General features: G+C 33.8%; 5 protein-coding genes across 12 annotated transcripts; 4 read left to right on the top strand and 1 right to left on the bottom strand.

Annotated features, from left to right (window-relative positions):
- Window positions 1–247: 247 nt before the first annotated feature.
- Window positions 248–1,855, top strand: LOC121755176 (transcription factor bHLH30-like). Its single transcript, XM_042150462.1, has 2 exons — window positions 248–639; window positions 1,230–1,855. The coding sequence occupies exons 1-2, from the start codon at window positions 361–363 to the stop codon at window positions 1,680–1,682; spliced, it is 732 nt and encodes a 243-aa protein (XP_042006396.1). The 5' UTR covers window positions 248–360; the 3' UTR covers window positions 1,683–1,855.
- A 2,012-nt stretch (window positions 1,856–3,867) lies between these two features.
- On the top strand, window positions 3,868–7,043 carry LOC121753901 (NECAP-like protein CG9132). The gene is made up of 8 exons (XM_042149195.1): window positions 3,868–4,143; window positions 5,016–5,047; window positions 5,227–5,327; window positions 5,410–5,482; window positions 5,585–5,616; window positions 6,147–6,237; window positions 6,323–6,434; window positions 6,517–7,043. The coding sequence occupies exons 1-8, from the start codon at window positions 4,060–4,062 to the stop codon at window positions 6,838–6,840; spliced, it is 849 nt and encodes a 282-aa protein (XP_042005129.1). The 5' UTR covers window positions 3,868–4,059; the 3' UTR covers window positions 6,841–7,043.
- Window positions 7,044–7,884: 841 nt separating this feature from the next.
- Window positions 7,885–11,023, top strand: LOC121755795. Of its 6 annotated transcripts, none has more exons than XM_042151185.1 (7): window positions 7,885–8,119; window positions 8,620–8,743; window positions 9,200–9,311; window positions 9,429–10,035; window positions 10,142–10,243; window positions 10,368–10,498; window positions 10,592–11,023. In XM_042151185.1, exons 3-7 carry the CDS (start codon window positions 9,225–9,227, stop codon window positions 10,808–10,810), a joined length of 1,146 nt encoding a protein of 381 aa, XP_042007119.1. In that variant the 5' UTR covers window positions 7,885–8,119; window positions 8,620–8,743; window positions 9,200–9,224; the 3' UTR covers window positions 10,811–11,023. The 6 variants fall into 6 exon arrangements, with proteins under 6 accessions (XP_042007119.1, XP_042007120.1, XP_042007121.1 ...); XM_042151189.1 differs by having other exon boundaries at window positions 7,915–8,042; XM_042151186.1 differs by lacking the exon at window positions 8,620–8,743.
- On the bottom strand, window positions 10,965–13,055 carry LOC121755797 (dihydroneopterin aldolase 1-like). Of its 3 annotated transcripts, none has more exons than XM_042151191.1 (4): window positions 12,927–13,055; window positions 12,242–12,312; window positions 11,432–11,621; window positions 10,965–11,345 (listed from the first exon to the last, which is right to left on the bottom strand). In XM_042151191.1, exons 2-4 carry the CDS (start codon window positions 12,258–12,260, stop codon window positions 11,141–11,143), a joined length of 414 nt encoding a protein of 137 aa, XP_042007125.1. In that variant the 5' UTR covers window positions 12,261–12,312; window positions 12,927–13,055; the 3' UTR covers window positions 10,965–11,140. The 3 variants fall into 3 exon arrangements, with proteins under 3 accessions (XP_042007125.1, XP_042007126.1, XP_042007127.1); XM_042151192.1 differs by having other exon boundaries at window positions 12,855–12,946; XM_042151193.1 differs by lacking the exons at window positions 12,242–12,312; window positions 12,927–13,055 and adding an exon at window positions 11,886–12,216.
- A 5,362-nt stretch (window positions 13,056–18,417) lies between these two features.
- LOC121753905 (protein trichome birefringence-like 39) lies at window positions 18,418–25,096 on the top strand. Its single transcript, XM_042149199.1, has 5 exons — window positions 18,418–18,710; window positions 18,805–18,976; window positions 23,280–23,455; window positions 23,557–23,715; window positions 24,472–25,096. Exons 1-5 carry the CDS (start codon window positions 18,439–18,441, stop codon window positions 24,758–24,760), a joined length of 1,068 nt encoding a protein of 355 aa, XP_042005133.1. The 5' UTR covers window positions 18,418–18,438; the 3' UTR covers window positions 24,761–25,096.
- The last annotated feature ends 799 nt before the right edge of the window (window positions 25,097–25,895 follow it).

Here is a 25,895-nt window from a genome sequence, read left to right as displayed (position 1 = left end):
CCATCATCAGCCGTACATGTTCATACCACATGAACATAGGATTAATAAAAACTAAAATATTTTTGGAACACACATCAACTCTCGAGTTGACCTATGCACAATTAACTATTTGGTTAGGTAAATTGCAGGTTATTAATCCACATCTCCCACATAAATAATCACAGCTCACACACACATTAAATTTAATAACATTATCATCACACTACAAATATGCCCTCAAAGAAGTAACACCAAGAGCCATATATCTTCTCTCTCCCTTAATTTCAAGAAATGGAAGCCAAAGCAAGTGTGATTGCAAAACACTCCATCTCAAAAATTTGTAGGCTCTAACAATTAATCAAAAAAAATATTTCAAGATTAATGGATTTTTTCGACGGCTTTGATAGGATCCAAGGGAGCTACATGGGGTTCGAAGGCGTGGTGAGGAATCTCGGAGCTTCCCCTTCTTCGTCTTCTTCTTCCATGTTGCTTCTGAATAGCGAGACGGGAGAGCTCACGATGAATCCGAGACAGAAGATGGGAGATGCGGATAAGGCTTTGATTGCTTTGAGGAATCACAGCGATGCCGAGAGGCGGAGAAGGGAGAGAATCAACGCTCATTTGGCTACACTTAGAACCCTAACTCCTGGGACTGCAAAGGTGTGGATTTTGTTGTTTTCTTTCTACTTATGGTTATCTTGTTGTTTGTTTTGTGTGTGTGTGTGTGTTGATTTTGATTTTTTGGTGATTCTTGCAAAGTATAAGATGGTTTGGAACTTGATTGATTTTATGATTTTTTGTTACACAATAGAAGTTAGGGTTTGTTATCTAGAAAGTTGGTCGTAGATAGAGAAAATCGATCTGGTCTGAGTTGAAATCTATGTTCTTTTTCCCAATGGGTGCACTGGAACAAACCCTAATTATAAGTTGTTAAGTGTCATGTTGATTTTTGACCACGAATCCAACTAGAACAAGGGGTACAAATGTACTTAGTCCTAAAACTTTTATATATTACTAATATTTATTATCTAATTATATATCCCCGAAACTAATAAAAATTTCAACTTTTATAGAGAACATTTATTTCATAATTTTACTTGTCGCATTTTCAAATCGAAAATTCTGAATCCACCACCGATAATTAAATCTTGGACCGTTCTAATTACATAATACTACTATTAATTAAACAAATCAACATTAAGAATATGTTTGGATTGTGTGATGATTTTGCATTGATTCAACATGATTAGATGGACAAAGCTGGCCTACTAGGTGAAGTCATCAACCGAGTGAAGCTACTAAAGGAGACTGTGGCCGAAGCCACCAAAGGCACGGTTGTGCCAACCGATGTCGATGAAGTGACCGTGGAAGAAGAGGAGGATCCCAACGACGCCGCCTCAACTTCAATCCGAGCTTCCCTATGTTGCGATTTCAAGCACGAGCTTCTCTCCGATTTGAAAGAAGCCGTGGAGGCTCTCCCTCACAGCCCCGTGAGGGCCGAGATTTCCACCTTGGGGACTAGAATGCTAGGCGTGTTCGTGATCTCGGGACTAAAAGGACAGGTCCAGCCCCTTGTTGATTCGATTCGTCAGGCTTTCCGTTCTGTGCTAGAGAAGTTCTATGCTTCAGAGGAGTTCTCATCGAGAAATAGCTCGAGCAAGAGGCGAAGAGTGTCGTCGCTCTTCGCCTCTTCGAGCTCGTAAGTGGGATTTGTTTGGATGAATTTGATGATGGCATATGGGTTGGCATACATATTTTTAATTTAGTTTGTTGTACAAAAGGGATGTGCATGCCTTGTCATATGCCTTCTCCCTCTTTGATTTATTTCATGATTTATGCTTTGTATATTTGAAAAAATGATGTAAACACTTTGTTGTTCCCTTCATTCCAAATTGTCAAAATCGATCTTCTTTCCTTTGTATTGAATTCCCACTTAATGTGGTAATAACTTTTCAAACCATGAGTTTTGACTTATGTATCTTATAATTTAAAGTGTGAACATTGCTTCGTGTCATATTTAAACAAACTGTAGTTCAAAATTTTAGAAAATGTATATATCTATTAATAAATTATAAATGAATGCCAAATTGTTGGAATGCACTATTACTAATCTACAAGTTTCGGAACACATCATGGATTTGGTTAGGAAAATTACAAGTTATTGATCCCAATATTTATTTCCTATCGGTATTAATTTATAATTAATGGCACGTATTATTGTTAGCATTTTATACAACAACAATTAATTTAATCACATTCACAACCCAAACTTCAACCAATCACTTGGAATCCTAGGCGTAATGACCTCACACACATGCAACGTATCTCTCTACAAAATTTAGTTAACTACTTCCATATTTTAACACAAATTCCCCTCATTCTGTGTCAACCAATTATTTTATATATAAATATTTGACATTTTTTACATAATGTGTTTAGTTTATATGCATATTAAATTAGTTCTTATAAACCCAATATCAAACCCTAAAATAAATTATGCCTCCTAATATCATGCAATTCATGATGATGTATATATATGTGTGCTAATAAAATAAAAAAACTTTTGTATTTTGGTGCTCGTTAAAAAGAGAAAGTGATAGGTAAAATGTTAAAACCCTAATCTCAACTCCAAGCTTTTGACATGTGATGGATATCCAAATCTCAACTCCAAACTCGTGCAAAAAAATTTAGAAGAGGCAACAAATTTAAATATTGAGATATTATTAACACAAAATTAGATCTAATTTACAACGATCTCAATAATTTAAGATTAAGTAATTATTTGAAGAAAAGCGTTGACATGGAACAGACGTCTCTGTAATCAGTTGAATACTGTATAATTAAACAATTATTGAGGTTAGTTGCATCTAAGTTCTTATTGCTGGTCATTCCATTGAGAGAGACTATTTTTTGTTAAAAATAACAGTAGTTAAATTGCATGATTTATGCATACGTGCGTATGTGGGATTTGGATAAGGTATAAACAAATTTTAAATTATATATTTATACATTTTTTTGTGGTCATTAAATTGTTGTTTCATTATTAAGTTGGATGAATTTGAGAAGCTAGAATCTGTGGTGCGAATTCTCTTTTTTAACTCTGTATTTTCCGATTCATTTTGTTTCCAATAATTTCACTCCATCATTCTATAGTAGTTTGTTATTTTTTTGTACATATATAAAAAATTATAGCATATGCCATATATATTAGTAATAATATTATATAATACTACTGTGTAGATAAAGAAAATGAAATTGACACAAGGTCTTTTAGAACTATTTATTACTTATTTTATTTTTTAGTAATTCCCTATTAATACATTATAATCAATCTTAAAATTATGTGGACACCAATTAAAATAGCCAACAAGCTAACTAAAAACGTGTCTAATATATATGCTGAGTGGAAAATATATCTCACATATTGAACTTAAATTCCATTCAATAATTGGTAAGGAATAAAGAGTTCATGCCAAGAATCAAAATAATATACTACCTTCTTCAAGTTGAGCAAAAATTAATTAATAGGAGTAGTATATTAATCGAGACTCCACCGCTCTTAATCAAACCTACGATGAAGCGTAACTCGTTAAAAATGTATATTATTATTTCTACTAATTTTAAACATGGCATAATTAAATAGTTTCTTAAAAATTAGGACATAACAACCTTTTACTAAAATACTATCTGCATACAAAATTATCTTAAGTATAACTGTATAATATTAGGTGGTGTACGGTTAAATAAATTATACTACTACGAGATTAAGACTTATAAATATTGTTTGATTAAATAAATATGGAATAATACAAAGTAAAATTAAATTCCAAAAAGAAATAAGTCTATACTAAATTCCAAGAAGGGTAACCACATTATTCAAAATTCCTATCATGTCCTGAAACATTTAGGTTGCGCCACTCCTATCCCTCACTAGATCAGAGACGATTGCTTTGCTACTAAAATTCAATTCAATTAGGTTAAAGATCGATTGGGAGTTTAAACGATTGAATTCAATTGAGGAAATATCTTGTATTTGGACAGTTAATTGCGATCGTTTGATTGATAAGAGGATCATATATTATGGAGAAAGACAAGATTACAGAAGAAGAAGCAGAGGCAGTTGAGCTGGTTCTGTTTCAAGTCCCGGAATGCTATGTTTATATGGTAAAATTCAGTGTTATGATTCGATTATCTCTACATGTAGCAAAGAAAAGTATCCGATGATTTGAATTGATTTCAATTTCCTTACTTTTTGGGGATATTTATTTAAAATTGTTTTTTTTGCTCTTGCTTGCTTGATTGTGCTCTGCATTTGGCGTTCTTTAGCTAGTGTATTCAATCGATAGTTGTGCTCTTTATGTATTGGTTTAACTTTAATTTTTTTTTGGCTGAATGTATTGTGTTGCTGTAAATCGATGAAAGATTACTGTAGTTTTCGAAAATGCAGTTAGTAAGTTTCTTCCTTATTCTACTACTGTATTCTGCTACAACTGTTCTCCCATTATTTGTCGTTTTTGCGTTGTTAACCGATCCTCGATGTATTCAAGATCTTGTTGCTGAGAAGGGGATAAGCTAGTTTTGACTGAACTAGTTTCGATTTAGTGTGTATGTGTGGATGGTTGAATGAATAGGTACGCATACTTGCGATGTAGCTAATCATGTTTCTTATGGTTGGATAAACCAGTGTACACCCGAAAAATTAAAGATTGGATCAGCTTAAAAAGTGTTAATTGTTTTAAAGTTATAAATAAGAAAATGTAGTTACATTATGCTCTGGATCAAAATAACTGATGTGTTACTCGTACGTTCTAGTCGATGAACATATAGCTAATGCTGCACAGCAATGATGTAAATTCCATACGGACATCAAATGGTTTCCGTTTTGGGCGTTTTAGTATCTCATGATATTCACTATGCTGTAAGTAATTGAAAGTCCCAATAACCTCTAACCCGAAAGATGTTGCATCATTCTGAATAAGTATAGATTTTTCAGTGTTCTTTTCGGATATTCTAATGTTCCAGTGCTAATCTTGCAGATACCTCCACGGAAATCTGCAGCTTCGTACAGGTTTTCCCCTATATTACTTGTTGATTAGCATTTCCTTGATCATGATTGAGCATCAGTGTTGGTCAATAAAAATTCTTCTTTATGTACTCTGTCAAGTACTCTTCAAGACAGTTTGTGAATTAGAAATGATAAGTAATTTCTCAGCACTCATTCCGAAAAGAAATTATTACTTCTTGCAGGGCTGATGAATGGAATGTCAACAAATGGACGTGGGAAGGTACTTTGAAAGTTATTAGTAAAGGAGAAGAATGCATTATCCGTTTGGAGGATAAGACAACAGGTGGATATTCTCAACTTTCTACTGGGTGCTTAACTAGATTCTGTCTCGTTTAATCAGTTAATCTCCAATATCTGTGTAACAGGTGAGCTGTATGCTCGGGCATTTTTGCGAGATGGCGAGCTGCATCCTGTGGAGGCTGTAATTGACAGCAGCAGGTAAAAGAATTGGTCAAAATACATCTTACCTGCTTGAGAAAAACTCTTGTTAACATTAAAACTCTGGTTCAACTTTTTGAGACTGCTATTGGTTCTTTGCAGATATTTCGTTCTTCGGGTTGAAGAGAATATTGGTAGTCTACAGAGCTTCCTTCTATTATTTTCGAGCGTCTTGTTTTGTCCTTTGAATTATGGGCAAAACTTTATTCACCTGGAGACATAACATACACTCATGTCAGAATAAGTTACAAGATCAATTTTTAATAGTAACCTAACAACATGCCTCTTATCCTGTTCATTTGTATTTTTTCTCGTTTTCACTCGTGTTGAAGGTGACACATACTAGACATGCTATGCAGACATATAAAGTTCCAACCTAAAAAAGGAAATTCAGTGCTTATTGATTTGTGTTCTGGGGTGGAACAATTAAAGAATCATATTGCTCTGAATCTGTAAGTCAGGTTAACTCACTTCATCATATGTTTTCCCCTATCACTTACAATATGGGTCCCGTCTTCTTTCTCAGTCGTGAAAATCATTTGCAGACTGCATAGCCTTGTTGATTTTGCATCTTATCTTTCAACATGAACTGTTTGTAGTTAGTTACTTATTGTCATATATGCTCATAAACACAAATGATACTGACTCGTTACGGTTCATGCAGATGGGCGCCTTCGCCATGCTTTCATTGGTATAGGATTTCGAGAAAGAACTGAAGCATATGACTTCCAAGCTGCTCTTCACGACCATATGAAGTACTTCATCTTCTTTTCCCTTTAATAAACCATGCTTAAGTGCGGTTTTTACCCTCGCTGTTGAAATATGTTCTTCAATCTTTAGGTATCTGAATAAGAAGAAAACTGCAGAAGAGATGGAGCATCAGTACCAGCATTCTTCTTCAGTCGATTATAGTTTAAAAGACGGGGAGACCCTAGTGCTTCAGCTCAAGAAAGTAATATCTCAAACTCCTTATTACTGTACGTTAATTGCATTTGCTCGTCATCCGATCTCGTAACTCTTTTCCTACGAAACAGAAAGAAGGCGGCACAGGCAGCACAAGATCCAAGTTTTTCGAGCAGAAATTGAGCAATCTCTCTCTCGATGACAAGTCTAAAAACAAAGAAGGCACAGTAAGCATCAAACTGCCCCCTCCTCCTCCCGCACCCCTCTCACCCGTTGATGCTCCCGATAGGCCTCCATTAGGAATTTCCCCTAGAGTTATACCAGGCAAATCTTTTCAAAACGAGGAGTCATCTGGAGTGGAAAAATGTGAAGAAGGAGAAGCAGAAGCGACCGAGAAGAAAGAACAACACGATGCACCGGATGATGATTTTGGGGATTTTCAAGCAGCCAGGTAACGGGGATGCTGATAACACCAATCCTTGTTCTTTACCTTTAGCTTAGGTCCTGGAGCTTCGTCCTACTAATCTCGAGAGAGTGCGATCTTTGCGGTGTGGTTTAGTACTACTTGTGTGTGTGTGTGGAAGTCTTGTGTTGTGTACTTGTGTATATCATGAATTGGTGAACTTTATAAATTGCTTTTAGCTACACTCACCATGAATGCTTGTGCAAGTCTTTTTATAAATATGTGTGTGTGTGTGTGTGTTTTTATCAAAGTTTGCCATTTATCTTTGTGCTGACTTGAACCTCGATCGATTAGAGAGTCTGTGTTTGCTTGCAGGATAAAATGCACTTTAATGGAGTATCTATTTGATGCGATTTTTCTATTCTGTCACAACTTTTGTAAGATCCTGAAATTGGATGAAATTTATTCGTGTAAATTACAAATGTAGGATTGGATTTTTTTTACTAGATGAATTCTCAAGATCAAAAATTATACGGAGCATATCTAATATTCAACAAGAAATTGGATCTTTTATAACTTTACAACAGTGTCAAATTATTTTTGGATATTGATCTAAAGAAATAATTAGAATTTTAATTTTAAGTTTAAAATTGGTTCGTAAATATTAGTAATTAATATGGAGTATATAATTACTCTTCTACACTCATTTAGGAAAAATATTAAAATTTTCAAATTAATATTTGCATAATCACATACGAATATCTCTGTCAAGATAAAATCTCCATATATTTATGTGTAAACTTCTTCGTCAAAACAAAAATATAGTCTATCAACAAAACTACACCTATAGTCTATAATTACTCATTAAATTGTGTGAATGATTTTTTTAAAAAATCCGTTACTATAATAGTACTAATTAATAATTAACTCATTTTGAATAATATCGATGTAATTCGGTTTTCAATTTAGGACCAATTATAGTACAATTTCTTTACATCGTATAGACACCTGAAATGTTATGTCAAAATCATGTCTTGATTAACAATAAATGATGTAAACTAATTATCTATAAATATGAATCTTTGTGTGGTTTTATCATGTTAATCTTGACCCAATTAAATCCCTTTCCTAATCGTACGCGTGGCCAAGAATGAAGAATCCATGTGCAAGAGAAATCAGCTGAATGCTCTCTGCTCTAATCATTCACTCTTTCTACTCAACCACTCCCTCCATTCATCCTCTGTCTCTTGCCAAGTTCCTCTTTTTAATCCCTTTTCCACAAGCTTATTATGCTTATGTTTTCTGCCTTCATATTGTAATCACTAATCAGTGTATGTTTCTATTTTGTTTCTGGTCAAAGTTATGATTTTGGCCTTTTGGGAGAGATTTTCTGTTGATTTTTGCTAGCTAGTGTGATACAATTGTGTTCTTGATGAAATGATGCTATGAATTTGATTGTTGATTTGGTAGATGAATTCTTGCTGGGAATTTGGTTTTGGTGAAGGTTGAAAAAGAACCCTTGATTTGAACACTTAGAAATTGCTAAATAGTGTTTTTTAGTTTTTATACATAGAAAATATGCTCTTTGTTAGTGACAGTAGAAGCTGAATTACATGAAATTGAGGTCAAATTTAGTTCTTTTATTTGGTTCTGGTTAGGAGAAATTACTGGTTATGTTGAATTAGGTTTTTCTCTAGTGTTGTTCTTGCCTCGAGGCTTTCGAATTCGAGGTTCTTGTTTTTAGCTTCTCTAGTGATATTTGATTCTTTGTTTCTGTGATGTAAGCTCTCTTTGTTTATGATGTTTGGCTGATAAAACCTTGGTTCTGTAGAGGTGAACGTTTGGCCGATATACTTGATGCCACACGATGTTGATGCTTTCGAATCCGAGCTTCTTGTTTTTTGGCTTTTCCACTAGACCTGCTCCAATGATATCTGATTCTTTGGTTCTGTGATGTAAGCTTCATCTTGTAAAGCAAAGCTTCTGACTTGTTTAATGTTTGGCTGATAAACCCTGATTATCTAGAGCCGGACTTTTGGTCGTTATACATGATGCTACAAGATGTTGAGGACTCGTTTTCTTGCTAAACACGACGCTGCACCTTAAATGTTATCTTTGTTTTTCAAATTCATCAATTTGAACTCTGTGATTTCAAGCCCTGCTGCTGTCCATTTCGCTCGTTGATCAACCTTTACTACCCCGTTGAGACTTAAATGTCAGTTAGATAGTTCCAAGAACATTTATGCAGTTGGAGAACACTGAGAATTGGCTCAATTCTTTGATGGTTACTTAATTAGTTTAGTTGTAGCTTTTGATTAGATACATTGTGTTGTTTTCCGCAGTTTGCTAAAATACGAAGACTCATTATTGCTCTTTCCGTTGGTTGGTTGAGAAATTTTCGATTCGTGCAGTTAAGTATTGGAGCAATATCCTGCTATGGATTTCAAAGGTGTAGCTTGGGCAGGAGACATATATGAGAAGTTCGAGGCGATGTGTTTGGAGGTCGAAGAGATCATGTACGAGGTATGGCCTTCTTTCGAGTTTCTTGTTTTCCGATAATGGCAGTTGGTTAGGAATTAAACCATGGAAGATACAGTGTTTGAATGAATCAGTGTGGCATTTTCTCCGGTTCTTGTCCAGGATACCGTCAAGTACGTTGAAAACCAGGCACAGAAAGTTGGTGTGAGTGTAAAGAAGTTGTACGAAGAAGTAATGCAAGATTTGCTTCTTCCGTCTCGTCTAGGCCCTGTGCCACCACCAGAAACTGATATCAACGAGAAGCCTAACCCGGCCATATCAGAGATCAACAACAAACAGGCTGTAGTCGAAGAAAATATTTGCAATTCAACACCTCAAGACTCGACCCCAAATGTTCGTGTCGATGATGCAAAGGGTCTCTCTCCCACGCCACATAGAGTTTTGGTCGAAACTACTCAATCTGAAGAATGTTGTGGAGAGAGTAGGAGAGCTGGTCCGACCAGACGCCCTATCGGCATAAAAAGGATTTCTCAGCCTCCAGAAGCACCTCGTCCCGTGTCTTCTTTGTGTGAAACACAAAGCAACTACTTTGTGGTCAATGATGACTTGGTAACAGCATCACCGGAGCTGTTTGCTCGACAGGATCCCAGCAAAGCAGCGGCCAAAAGTCGACCTATTTCTGATGCTTCACCCGAGCCCTGCAACTCTAACCAAATCCTTTCAGCCGAATCTGTAAAGTTAGACGATGGTGCTACCCCTGCGCCTATTGGTACTGTTTGAGTTTCCGTTTTACTTCGTCTATTCATTTTCTAGGTTGTTTTATCGGAAGAAACCAAGAGCGTTCGAGGTCACACTTTTCTTTTTTGTCATGGCAGATATGTTCAGGGAAGACGGCTCACTTTCTCGTACCAATTCAAACATTACAGAAACATGCCATGTTGGATCAGCGGGCGAGGAAGCCACTGCATCTTATGAAGGTTAGTGGCTCGTTTCTTCTGTTCTAGAAAATGAAGCTTTTCTTGCTCTTGGAGTTCTAGACAGCATAGCGACATAGATTGTTCCATTAATTGATTGAAATCTTTTACTATATATGATGTTCAGATAATTTCGATATTGAGGTAATCGATCCTACTGAAAAGTCGAGGTTGGATGAAAGCTGCGTCTTGGTGGAAGGGAACGATGATGAACTCCATTTCGTCTCTCGAGGGTCGAAGAAACACAAGTCGTACAAGGTTTCTACTTTCTATTTCAACCTCTTAACATTATTCAATTTATTCTCAGCATCTTCGCTGCATATGCATGTGTTAACCAACTGTTTCCCTCAGAAAAAGATCTACAACGTGCTTTCATCGAAGTTGAGGTCGACAAAGAAGCGAGACCTATGCGTTTCCGGGCATGAAGATTTGAGCGACTGCGTTTCCGGGCATGAAGATTTGAGCGACAATAACGAAGCAGGGGTGAAGAGCTCAGCTCTTGTAATGGACAGCAACGAAAGAAAACTGGCTGCTGAAAGTTCTAGTGACTTTGGTTGGGAGCTTCTTTAGGTATGTTTCCGAGCTGCATCAAATCCGATACTGCTTCCGACCTCCTCTGGGAATGGCGCAGACGATCGGTGTCACTGGCTCGCGGCTAAGATAATGTTCAGTAGAGTTGAATGCATTGCAAAAATATGGCTTGCTTATTATAAAGATCAAAACATTCAAGAATTTAAAATTTGATATATTTGATAAATGAAAACAGTGTCTTTTGCATAGCAATATTGTGATTGCTAAAACATCAAATTTAGAAAGGAAAATGCAGCAAACAAAATCGAAATACATAACAAAGGTTTACAGATTCCAATTGACAGTAGCAATGGCAAATTGGCAAGGACTCTAGTTCTTCACAGCGCTGTTTCGGCGCCTGATAATCTCGACGCCCAAATAGTCGACGGGGCCGACCACAGCCACGTGCGGCTTTCCCAGCACGATACGCACAGCAGAAATCCGGGGATGATCGTTCAAGATCTTGGACGCAATCGATTCAGTTACTGATTCGAGAAGATTGTGAGGGGATCCTTCCAATACTTCTTTAACTATGCTGCAAAGTACATTGTCATATCAAGAATTTGAACCCCAACAAATGAGAAAAGAGAGATAAGTATACAACTGAGATATGTTGGTTACCGATATATAGCAGTATAGCTGATGGTATCCGAGAGGGTGTCGGAAACACCGGCTGGTTGAAGATCCATCCAGGCATCCACGTCGACCAGAAATTTTTGGCCCAACTTCCTCTCTTCTACCTTCACACCGTGGAACCCGTGGAACTGAAGACCCCTCAAAACGAGCTTGTCTCCCGTCATTTCCCCTTGACCTGTTGATACAGCTCACGAAAGTAGCAACATAAGATCATGTCATCACGAGCTACCAAAACATGACAAAAAAGAGCAGTTTTACAGTAGCGTTTATCAAGTACTTGCACGATCAAAATATATGTATCATCGTGAAAATGTATGAAAATTTGCATATACAAGAAAAGAATAAAATCAAGCTGTGCTTCTGTAATCAGACAGACACTTTGCATTTACATTTCCAACTATTTTCACTTTGCAATATCCAAGTCTAATCAAGTAATCACCTAAAGAGGGAGAGTTCTTGTTCTTATCTGTGTGTTTTGTTAAAAGAGATTAATACGAAAGGAACAAATAAACCTAATACAACGACGGTTTACTCAACCACCATGTTCTTGGAAGCCCCACTTGAAATTAGGAGGTAAATAAGAAAATTGAAAACACCAATCTAGTAGAATCTTATCAAATGATTCAATCTCGTGTATCTCCAGTTTCATATACGCGCGAAAGCCAGATACGGGTAAAAGATAGTACCAAACTCTTTCCAAAGAATCACATATACACATACAAGTTGAAGACACAGCAACTTATAGAGCTGTATCAGTAGTGTGTGTGAGTGTAAGAGAGCACAAGGAGTACCCACCAACGTTGGATGATGTCATAGGTGATGAGCTCCCGACTTCTAGATTTCACAGGTGAATTGTCCCTTTCACTCTGTAGTGACAAACAGAGTGTCATGTAAAATACAAGGGCCACTTACTTAATGGAATAAGTACAACATAACAAGTGTGACATTCCAAATCAAAAAACCATCATTTCAGCTGCTTAGTGAATTTGATCATTTTCAGCTAATGAAAATCACAGAGACTTGTAGCAATTACAACAAAGCACTAAAAGAGGCTTTCTTGAAGCAAAATATTTCACTGGCAATATCACATCATCTGAAACTATCCCCATAAAAACATTATATATAAGTTAATCCCTAAGATAGAATCGAGTAAAGTAATCAGGCATTTAACTACATAAATATTTATTTCGATTGAAAGCACATTGACATTTCGTCGAACATTTTGCGCGCATGAAAAACCACCGTAGAGTTCCAAAACCGAATTCCAAATCAAATCCACATTGCATTCCATTCCCTGCTTCATATTACTTCAACACATAAAAAAAACCTAAACTTTTCAATTGTTTCGGTTGAAAAATCATCAACTGCTTGACCACGAATCCGTCCATAAAAAATAAAAACTCAATACCTAAAAAATAAAATTGAGCTACAACGAGAAGAAGCCTCACACACAGAAGCATAGAGCAAGCTCAGTGATTACCAGAAGTTGAAGCTGAAGTAGAAATGGATTCTTGAGGGAATTTTTCTCTGGTTTTGTTCAATATTAATAATAATTAAAAAAATTATAATATTTATTTAGCAGGTCACCTGAAATTTCAACTGGTATTTTTTATTTGATTAAAAAATTAACAATAATATTTATTTAATTCGATTAATTAATTACTAATATTGTGACAAAACAATCCCAATCATATCACATAAATATTGTAGTGTATTTTTTGGACTTTTGTATGCTTGTTATAAAAGTAACTTTCATAACAACTTTTGCAAAGGTGCCTGTGGGCCGTGGGTCATATTTGCTTTTGGTAAAATTAGTCTAATTCAAAATTATTTTTTATTTGCCATTATTACCCCATAAACTTAACAACTTGTAACAATTTGATAATTGAAATTGACCTTTTGTTGCTTAAAAGTATGAATTGGTTGTGATGATGTTGAAATGATCTAAAAATATTATGAGGGTTCACAATTCGAAAAAGAATTATGAAAATTGATGGGATAAAATGTTGTTAGATGAGAATATTCCATGATTTCCAAATAAAGTAGTATGGTGTATGCAATATTGTTAGCTTTTCATGTCATGTAATGTGGTTGTGTTGTGTGTATGCAATGACAGACTTGGGTCGGGTCAGGGGTTGACTAACTTCACCTTCTATCCATGAAAGTCGACAAACTCAATTAAATTAGACTTTTGGAGTTGTCGTCAATCTCAAGGTGCAACATTTTCATTTCAATTTCTTAGGGTTGAGATTCATTTTTGTTATTCGTCCGTCGTTCATTGACAGTGATGACTGACGCACCTCCTTAATCTTCTAATGCTGACAATGACCTTCCCCGTTGTGTTCAGACGAGTTCCTTTCTCTATGCCCGTTATACGTATATGATATTTGTTGCACACAATCGATTTATGGATTTATTCGAATATAGGGTCATAGCCCAATGGATAATGGACGATGGATTGTTCGAGCGGTTCTAAACCCACTCAATGCCCACAATGCTAAGGCTTAGTAGCAATAATTTACTCCACGACTTTAGCACTATTGTACTAACAAACTACAAAGAAAGTCATTTTTGCATAAAACCAAAATGTAAGTCAAGTAATATCAAAGTACAATAATTAGAGCTATGGTCCCTCCAACATAAATACCTAAATAAAATGAAATTAAAGTAATAATATTAATAATAATAAATGTATAAAAAACTATGCCTCTATTTTTTGTGTGTGATTAAAGTCACCACTCATCATAGTCAATGCCCCGTTTGACAAGTGGGAAACTGTCGAGTCTATTCTTTCGAATGTTTGATTTCACCCATTCTATTATTAAAATAAATGATACTATTAAAATTCATCTTTCACCATTTCGATTATGAAATTTCCTGTTTAAAATATATGAAATTAGTATGCAAATATTCAGTATGCAATTGCTCGGACCCTACACTACCCTTGTCAAAAGAAAAGGCCAAACACGTCGCTACTTATTTGTGGAAAAAAATGGATTAATAATGCATCCCAAGTTGTGGTCTAGATAATTTTAATAAGTTTCTTTAATTTAGGACTCTCTTCTTATACGATTAAATGATTTAAGTTGACTCAGTCTAGTTAAGAAATACTCCGTAAAACAGAAAGTGATTTTAAAAAATTAGTAGTAAATTCCTATGTTTATATAAATATTAGTTTTAAAATAATATATGAATGAGTTGGGTTAGTAAAATGTGGATCAACTATCAAAAGTAGTAAAAGATAAATGAGACGCTTAATCGTAAACTTAAAAAAAAAACTTAGAGACATTCCATTGTGGATGGAGCTACGGAGTATTAATGTATTATCAATATAGTTAATGCTGCAACATCTTAATTAATAGTAGGATTTTGCCTAAATATGTGATGGTGTTTGCCTAATTTTGGGTTGGTTTTGTGACTTTGTCCGGCTTTGTTTGCCTAATATTTAATTTATGTTTATTTTTCTTTATATCACTTAGATAGTTAGGTACAAATTTGGAAAAATTTTGTGACATGAAGTGATGGTAACGTGTTTGTATAATTGTATTGTGTTTATTGGTGAAGATTATTCAACATTCTAGAAAATTAAATAAATTAGATGTCACACTTTATATAGGTTTCTTCGAATTTAACTAATTGATAATGATTCCAAATTAAATCACAATCATTCATCTTCGATTACTTCACCAGCTGGTGGATATATTCAATTCCCTCTCTATCTAAAGTGAAATAACTAAGATTATGGATATGGATGAAGAGAGAGAGAATTAAAGAAGAACTTAGAAATTAGAAGTGTCTACGTATGTAAGGATTGGTTAATTAATGTCTAAGAAATGAGTGATCATTTTTTGAGTTTTCTTCATTAATAAAGTTGTTCAATAAACAATACATGTAACCCATTCATAGAAGTGAATGGAGAAAAATTTATCGATACGAGTTATGCTTCCTAAATTTTATTTGTAAGTATATTTTGGTTCGAAGATTTAGATTGAAGTGTAATGTTTAGTTGATTGTCTGATTTTATTCATAATAATAACTCCATTGGAGGGTTGTTATATTTGATTACAAGTATTCAAATAGAGAGTGATAGAGCCCTCGATCATCTAAATCACGCCCAAGATCATGTCCAAATCTCTCTGAATCTCCAACTTATCTTTTAATACTCCATCTGTTCCACAGTAATAGAGGTATTTCATTTTGAGCACTCGTTTTGAAAAAATGATAATAAATGATTAAAGTAGAGAAAGAGTAAAGTAAGATAGAGAATAGTGTAGAGAAGATTATTATCTACCTTATTCTCTATCTTACTTTACTATTTCTTTACTTTAACCATTTATTATCATTTTTCCAAAACGAGTGCTCAAAATAAAATGTCTCTATTACTGTGGAACGGAGGGAGTAGTATTTTATTTAATTTTGCATACCTTTTGTAATCTTTTTTTATTTATTTATCTTGCTTGTTTAGCAAGATGTGTTTTAGGGTTTAGAATTTTGTAAATAATGGAATTCTATTGTATTTTGATTCATCAAGAAATAATAAACAAGTTATCTCATTCCTGATTCTGGCGGAAATCGCCCCCTAACACCTTAACTATGGCTTATTTTACAAACGTGTGTGTTCAATCCCGATAGAACGAGCAGAGCAGAGACAATGCTTAATTTGAGATAAAGTTAAAGCATGATTAGTTGATTTAATGATTAATTGGTGGTAATTAAATTGACATATAATTATATTTAAATTAATCCATGACATGCATGTTAATAGCACATGGAAACATAGCAACATCTATCACATGATGTCGGCCATTTTCCAATGCTTCGAAATCGAAACTGCACTGACATTATTTCTCTCTCATCTTTCCATCCACAAAATATTAAACTAATGTTTATTTAAAATGTTAATTTCGTTAGAGAACGTGTTTTTATCCTATTGGTGTTATAAGAAAAATCAAGTTAAATATATTACTACTATTTTGTCATGCATCCTAGGTTTGTGTTAATGGTATAGTGCGGTATTTTAAAATATGTATAAATATATAAATATTCGTTACAATATCTATATTAAAATTAATCAAATTAAACTATTGGTTTTCAAATAGTAGAACCTATGATTATTTACACAATAACTAGAGGGAAAAAAAACTATGTGGGTTAAATATATATCCACTATTATCTCAAGTACTATAATTTAATAATTAATCACTGGTACTCGAGATCATAATTAATCTTTATTTAACGTTTGTTCGATTTGTAATCTCTCATTATTTAATTTATCTTCTGACATTGAATGTGGCGATCCTTAATTTTTATTATCGTACCAACAATTGTAAATTTTCGCATATCTGAATAAATTAACATTTTATTTCTGCTCACTCTTAAAAGCATTAATGATATAAATTAAATAAAGTAAGAACATGAGATGCCATCTTAATGGGATCATAGAGTTTCACTTATCTACTTTTTTCTATAGGATTTTAATTATGTCTTAATTATACTTGATATTTTAATTATGTATGCTTAGTGTATTACTAAAGCAAAAAATAGGGCAACTGTATAAATATATAGATGCATAGGAACATATATAGGAGCTAGGCATACTATGAAAATCCAAATTAATACTACATTGACAAATAGTTTAATTAGTTGATGACCACTTATTATATGCACACACTTAACAGATATTAGTCATTTTCATATTATGCGAAATATTTTTTTTTTCAATTTTAATGTTGCAAGTTATAACAATGCAAACTTGTAAATCAATTGAAGTCCATGAACTTGGTGGAATTATAATTTTTTATAGTATGATTTCCCTATTTAGCCCTCTCGTTACACTTGTACAATATACCATATTCATAAAAATTCTCTAGTAAAAGCGGTGCGACGGGCAACGAAACTCATTAGATCAAACAGTGAAGAAGGTCGACGCTGCATCAAAAAATAGGAACGGTACGACGGCGGTCGTTGACAGTGGGTGATCACAAAAGAAGAACGCAAGTGAACCTCATCATAAAGGATTGTGGTCAAACTGTCGCGTTGTGAAATTGATGACTACTCCATAGACCGAATTTAATGGAGTTTTCGGTGATGTCTCCGGTGACTCTCCAATCCCACCTGAATTCATCGTTGATTTGGATTATATGTAACGATATAATTATATCTATATTATCTCACAACACCAATCAAGCTTACGCATATCTATGTATTATTGGTGGAAAATACCACATGTCACATAATTTTGCAAGTTTATCAAAATTTGTGATCCGACCTTATTTTATCTTTATTGCACATCACAAAAACCAACACAAACTTTCACTACTTCACTATATTCAATAAAGAAGTTGACAATTGATCGAACCCCATATGCACTTAATTCATCACACATATCCAAATTTTAATTTATTTCCACTGCTCGTACATTAATTTTTCATTTATTTTTTTTGCTACCACTATATATGTGGCTGTTGGAGCTGCACATTTTCATCCCGGAAACAATATATAAATGTAACTTTTTGCAGAGCAAATTATCAGAAAATCATAAATTTTAGTCAAATATGAGCATAACCCACAACTTTAAAATTTACCATAATTTTAATGTTTACTCTATTTTGCTAAGTGTGTTAAAAAATATGATAAAAATTCATATGTTTTAAGGTGAAAAAAAGTTTGTAGTTTTTACCGTCGTTTTATAAAACTGGGAAAAAACTAGAATCAGACCAAAATTCAATATTTTTCCTGCAAATTATTTTAATATCATCGTCGAATTTTTTGTTTTTCATGCAAATCAATGCGTAAAAGCTCCATTACTACAAAAAAAACATAAGAAAATTATTATTTCGAAATTTCAAACAAAATAAATTTCTGCATCCACCTATACCCCCACCCTACCCCCCCCCCCCCCCCTAACAACAAATTCTGCTATGCTTACATGCATAGGAGTATAAATAGCATCCAACTGTCTCCTTCAAATTTCCAACTCCAATTTCAGAAAAATGGGGCTTCTAATCACACTCCTTTTCCTCTCCCCTTTCTTCCTCCTCTCCCCGCCCTCCGCCGCCGAGCTCAACACCACCCGCCGCGCCCTCGCCGGCGCCGCCAATTGCAACATTTTCCGCGGCAAATGGGTGTACGACGCCTCCTACCCGCTCTACGACTTCTCCACCTGCCCCTTCATCGACGACCAGTTCAATTGCCTCAAATACCGCCGTCCCGATCGGAATTACCTCAAGTACCGATGGCAGCCTTTCTCCTGCAACCTAGCTAGGTAATCAATTGATTCAATTTCACTCACAAGCGCCGCATTGTGGAGAAATCGCCGCTGATTTCGATTTTGAGCTGATTTGAGCTGGAAATTGCAGGTTTAATGGTTTGAATTTTTTGGAGAGAATGAGGGGGAAGAAGATCATGTTTGTTGGCGACTCGCTGAGTCTGAACATGTGGGAATCGCTGAGTTGTATGATTCACGCGGGGGTGCCGAAGGCGAGGACCTTAATCGTTCGAACTGAGGGACTGAGTCAACTCACTTTCCTGGTTAGTTTGATTTACTTTTTTACCCTCCTTTTTACCTTTTACCTTTTCCGTTTTACCCATACGTTTTTTCACCATACAGTAAAAATTGATAGATTTCACTTGATCAATCTTTTAAATTGCGGAATAAATAAGAATTTGATCAATTTTTGTGATATTTTTGAAATTTACGACAATTATAGTAAGGGAGTAAAACTAATTTATAGGAAAAGGTTTGGTTTTAGCCTTTATTTATTTGGCCAGCTTGAAATTCTAATAATTGGGATTTAATTTGCCCCTTTTAAACTTTAGGGAAAATGGTCAGTGTATTGATTGGTTTCTGCTCTTTTTGTCGCAATATTTAGTGGACTTTTAATCATATATAATCATCATGTAACAGTGTTTGGGATTTTCTCTATATATTTAATAAATATACTAATATTATAGGCACAAGTATTTATAACGATCATAAATGTTTCTGAAATTAAGCAATTATGGAATAAAATAAAAAAAACTTAATTTGAACATTTAAGAAAATAATATGTGTAAACTGTTTTAATAATAAAAAACAATTAAACACTGTATAGCATTTTTATATGCCATAGTTTGATAGTTATAAGTCGTGACTAGTGATAGTGACTTGTTAAATAGAAAGAATAAGATAAAATAATTGGGTTGAATAGTCAAAACTTAAACATCATCTTGTTGTTTTTTCTCATAATAATATTTTCAATTTTTTCAGAATTTATATTTATTGTTTTACATGATATTTTGACCATTAATCATCGGTGAAGAAAATTGACAATACATTAACATATTCTTTAGTTACCAAAAATAAACCAACATGGATGAGATATATATCTATGTATGAATGAATTACAATTTCATCAAAATATAGACTATACAGTGTCAATATATCCAAATCTGCACGTGCTTTTATCCTTTTATAAATATACACATGACAAAGTATATTTATTATAAAGTGATTTAAAAAGTGCTTTTATCCTTGTATAAATATATACATATGACAAAGTATATTTATTACTAGTGTAAAGTGATTTAAAAAGTATTGCAAGTGTCATAGCTTAGTGGCAATGGGTTAGAAAAAGGAAAGGCAAAATCCTAAAGACATGCAACAAATTGAAATAATATTATTAATAGTCACAATATCTGTTAACAATATTATTAAAAAATATTTGAAGTCATAAATTGAATTTAATAATTTTGGAGGCGGAAAGGGTTACACTTTTTGTTTGTGATGAACAATTATTGAATCATTAAAGGCGATAATCGTGCTGAAATTATAGCCTCACAAAACACACTTTTTAAAAGTCGCGCGATGCCTTTAGGCAATTATTTTATTTAAATTGTTTATCTAAAAAATTATGTTAAATTTTCAATAATTAAACTTAGTTATTTTCTTAGAATACATTATTATACTTTATAGTTTCATATTTTTATTTGTTATGTATATTATATACTGACAATGGTACTATATAGTTCAAATAGTATATATAAAAATAAAAGTTTATTATAAAAGCAAATAAAAGATGATTGTGTATATTTATATATGTTTGGCAATTGATGCCAAAATCATGAAAAAAATCAAAATACCATCATGAAATTTCTGCATAATTGGCGCCTATATATGTATTCAATTAGGTGACGTAATTTGAATAAGGACTCAAATTCAAATGAGGACTTTATGTGATGAATTCATGATTATTTTTATAAAAAAAAGACAGCCAATAATTGATTTCACCAAATTCCACTTAATTATCCATGTCTTTTTTTCTTCTTCTATAGAAGTTACTCAATAAAGTTCAATATAAAAGTATATCTTTTTTTGGCATAATCAAGACTTAAATGATTATTTAGTTTAAATAATCTAACAATTCACAAATATTATCCATAAATAATCATAACATACCGTAACCAAAAGTCTTATCTCCTTCATTATGTTCGTACCAATATTTGGTGACAATTTTAATACGATAGAATTAAAAACAATTTTCTACTGTTAATTTTGCGTGCACGTTAACGACCTCTGTGTGCAATAAAATAGTGGGGTTAGTATTTAGAGAGTGCAGTTATTGCAGCTGAGTAAGTACATTTATTATTCATTTTTTCCCACTTTTGCTTTAATTATTTTGCATTGAAATTAATGTCCATGTATACTTCATTTCATTAATGACTAGGGGTGGGTAGGTACGGTATACTTTACCGAAACCACCATACCGTATACCTTACCGTAAATTCGGTATGCGAAAAAATTATACCTTTATCTTACCAAAATTTTCGGTATACCGAACTTCGGTATACCTTATTTTCAGTATGGAGAATTTTCATACCGATATCGTACCTCATTTTCGGTATGCCGTACCAAAATTCGGTATACCATACTTTTGCGGTATACCTTACATTCAACATCAATGAAAATTAAATATTTGAGTTTTTAGAATACTATTTATATTTTATAGTAATTTAAATAATATACGGGGTATTAAATACTAGTATATTTTATTCATATTATATTATATTTCACAATAAATTTTATAATTTAAAAATATATAAAATACTTTATATATTATTATATTCATATTTTACGGTATATACCTTAAATTACGGTATATACTGAATTTCGGTATGCCGCGGTATACCGCGGTATATAAAAATTCATACCTTTACCTTACCGAAATATTTCAGTAAGGTATCATACCGTACCGAAAATCACGGCATACCTAAAATTCGGTATTTTCGGTATTTTTTCGATACGATAAGACCGGTATTTCGGCATTTCGGTATTTTTTCCCAGCCCTATTAATGACACACTAAATGTAGTAGAATCGTGCAACAACTTTAACAATGTGACCAAAATTTGTACAATCAAAAATTGATTTATTTAAGAAAAAATTGGTTTATTTATGCATTTAATTAAAATATATATTTGCATATATATTGCACAGAATGTGCATAATATTTTGATCATATATTAATGATTTTTGTATAAATTTTTTACTTTTTCAGAACCATAAATGTAATTAATGCATACTTTAATTCAAATTTGAAAAAACAATATAGAGGCAATTCAAATATAATTTTTTTTTGAAATGAGGCTAAAGTTTAATCAAGTCTTTTCAATTTATCCACTAACTACATTTATTATTTTAATTTATAATTAATACATCAGATTACTAACAGTATAATTTTTTTTCATTTTTTTATTGTACAAAATTTGATTGTTTATATCACTCAAAATTTAAATGTAGGAGCATATTGATATTGTTATTTTAACAATTGAATAAAGTATGGGGTCACAATGTCATTATTCATAAATAATATTTTTATAAATTTAATAATAAATTTTATACTATTGTTTTGGCTATAATTTGAGATATAACATTGTATCTTTTCATAACAATTTATAGAAATTTTGCCGACATAATTTGAAACTACATAGATCTGTTCAACTCAAGTCAATGTCAACTTAGTGAGTTCCATACACATGGGACATGGACAACGTGACCACGAGGGCCCCACCAATATAAGAAAAAAAAATAAAACTAAAATATAGAGTGATAAAAAAATAATTGAAATATTATTAATAGAAAATAAACTTACATAAAAAAATATCATAAATGATAGAATCAGTTTTGTTGGACAATTGAAAAAATATGATTATTTTTCGTAGACGATTATAGCAAGACAAAAAAACGTGGAAACTATAAGTTAATCAATGTTTAAAATCAGAGTTTCAATTGCAATAAATTTTGGTCCATTTGTTGCCTCTTTTTTCAGTTTCTTTTCTTTTTACTTGAATTTCACCCCATGTGCAAAGAGATAATACTTGTATGATAAAGGTTAGTTTTATTTACATAATTTTGGTCCACCAATTTGTCCTATCAATTTGTCCTTGAAAAGAGTTTGGTGTTACTTGCTCAAGAAAATTTTCCTTTACACTTTATAAACTTACTTTAAGCATATAAATAGTAAGAACAATGTCCTTTCACAAATGTCATTTTTTATCTTTTCATATGATTGTAATTTAGTTTGTCTTCTATTTTGTGTTATAACTCTTATCACAAAATTGACAGTTATTGCCATGACGTGTATTGTCGCCCTTTTGCTTATGTTTTCTAGCGTTTCGTTCGTTGCTTTCAATCTGTGATGATTTTAGATAATTTTATAGTGTGTATATACGTTGATTTTGTGGATTTTTTTGTTGTACATTATGATATCTTGAATGCAAATTACCATGTTTTATCTATTATTTTAGAAATAGACAAAAACTGGTCCTTGAATTAATATTGGATGGGGAAATATTCAGGATTATGGGGTGAAATTGTTATTGTACCACACTCTATACCTAGTTGACATGGAGAACCAAAAAGCGGGCCGGGTTTTGAAGCTGGATTCGATCCGGAGCGGGAATGCGTGGCTAGGAATGGACGTCCTGATCTTCAACACGTGGCATTGGTGGACCCACACCGGAGGTTCTCAGCCGTACGTTTTCTCTACTTATAACTATTTTCTTGGTAGCTATTGAAAAAATTGAGTTTCATTTAATTGAATTTGATTTGAATTGGTATGTGAATATTATGTAGATTCGATTACATTGAAGAAGGAGGGAAATTGTACAAAGACACGAACCGACTTGTCGCATATTACAAAGGGTTAACTACTTGGTCGAGATGGGTCAATCGAAATATCGATCCTTCCAAAACTAAAGTCTTCTTTCAAGGAGTCTCTCCCATGCATTACGAGTACGTACTTTCATGTTTCTTTTCACTTAATTATGTTTCATCTCGAATCTAACATAACCCAATACGAAACAAAATCGAAACAAATGCACGTAAGTTGAGTACGTACTTGAGGAGAAACACTCTTTTCGCAAAACAATAATATACTCTTGTGCTAGTGCTTAAAGATTGGAAGAATTGTTCACAAAAGTGAAACGACTTCCTTTTAGTGTGTAGAAGCACGTTAAACCTCCAGACAACCAACGTACTTAACGAAGTTCTACCAAAAGTTTACTAACAAAAGTCAAGTATGGAATGTGTGTGAGTGTGATGAGCTTTAGAGTGAAGAAGTTTCAGCCTTTGAAACCTCAGATGCGTTAGGCACTGACAAACTGGACGAAGTTTCGAGAAGAGTTGAGTATAAACCCATCAAAATATAAGTATGGAATGCGTACGGTGAGCTTGAGACAGAAAGTTTCAGACTTGAAAACCTCAAACATGTTAGGCACCAACGAACTTGTCGAAATAGTGCGACTTGCACTCCCAAAACCAATTTATAGGCAATAGTGGGGATCTAGAGACTCTCACCATAAAAGCATAGGCAATCACATCATTCGAAAGGCCAAAAGCCTCGGTAGCTGAAAGCGAAAAGCCTTGGCAAACGAACATTTCCTATGATATATAAATAGGATTGTTTGTCGAATCACTGAATAACAATAACATCCTCTATTGCATTTGCGAATGACATGAAATTTAACTTTTTAACAAAAAAATTTGCAGGGGAAGGGAATGGAACGAGCCAACAAGATCATGTAAAAGCGAAACACAGCCATATTTCGGGTTGAGGTATCCAGCAAGCACACCTCAAGCAGCACTTGTAGTGAACAAAGTGCTGAGCAGAATCAAGAAACCTGTGTATTTGCTTGACATCACATTGCTCTCCCAATACCGAAAAGATGCACACCCCACCTTCTATAGCACCCACAGCGGCTTGGACTGCAGCCACTGGTGCCTCCCGGGCCTCCCCGACACGTGGAACCAGCTGCTCTACACAGCCCTCGTTGGCTGAGGACTGGATTCTCCATTTCACGATCGTGCTTTAGCCGAGTCTCATTTTTTCCATTGGTTTATATTTATGTGTTTATAGGACGGGACGGGATAGAAAATAGACGGTCTCGTGTGTGTAGGTTCGATTCGAGGGAGGGTTTGTTGATAGAGAGAGGAGAGGAAATTCATTTTCTTCCTTTCTAGTTTCATATTTGTCGTCAAAGTGTTATTAATAAGAATGCAGATGGTGGTGGTGTTGGTGGTTCAAATGTAAACTAGCTCATTCTTTTGGCAATTGAACATCTAAATAGTGCCTCATATTGGTGAAATGGAAGAAGATTACAACTAGTTTGTTCAATCTTATGCTCTTTTTATTTACTAATGATATTCCCCCTGACTTTGTCCTATAAAAATAGATATTAATTCTATTTTCTTCTGTCTTATAAAAATAGTCTACTTTTATTTTAATAATTTTTTTTATCTCTAATGAAGTGAAATTCATTCTTTACTAGCAAAAGCTCCAATTACTTTTTATTTCTCTTTTAGTTATGAATTGCGCATTAAAATTGAGGTGGTCTAAAAAATTGTCTAATTTTTACGAGATGAAGGAATATACTTAACTTAGCAATTTATTTTAGGGTAAACTACTTTAAAAGTCATGAACTTTGCCAAAAGTTTGGTTTTTCCCATCAACTTTAAAAGTTGCATGAAAAGTCATGAACTTTACCGGGTGTTGCAAATTTCCCATCCGACCCGACCCGGTAAATTTCCAGCGCAAACTAATCCTACATGGCTTTCCGGAGGCGTGACATGTAATATTTTCCGTTGGAGGCATCGCAAATCGGGAATTGCAACGGGAGTGGGAATCGCAAGCCCTAAATCATGTGGTCGTTTAATTCAATCGAGCCCTAAATCTCGAAATTTGGTTTAATTTAATTCAATCTGCATAAAACGACGTTGTTTTTAACAGGGCAAAACAATGTTGTTTTATGTACCGCCGGAAAAATATGCCATGTCACACCTCCGGCAAGCCATGTGGGATTAGTTTGCGCCAGAAATTTACCGGGTCGGGTCGGGTCGGATGAGAAATTTGCAACACCCGTTAAAGTTCATGACTTTTCATTCAACTTTTAAAGTTGATGGGAAAAACCAAAATT

Source organism: Salvia splendens, chromosome 11 (assembly GCF_004379255.2).
Source record: "Salvia splendens isolate huo1 chromosome 11, SspV2, whole genome shotgun sequence".
In the NCBI taxonomy this organism is placed as follows: domain Eukaryota; kingdom Viridiplantae; phylum Streptophyta; class Magnoliopsida; order Lamiales; family Lamiaceae; genus Salvia; species Salvia splendens.
This window is presented reverse-complemented; position numbering and strand designations above follow the sequence as displayed.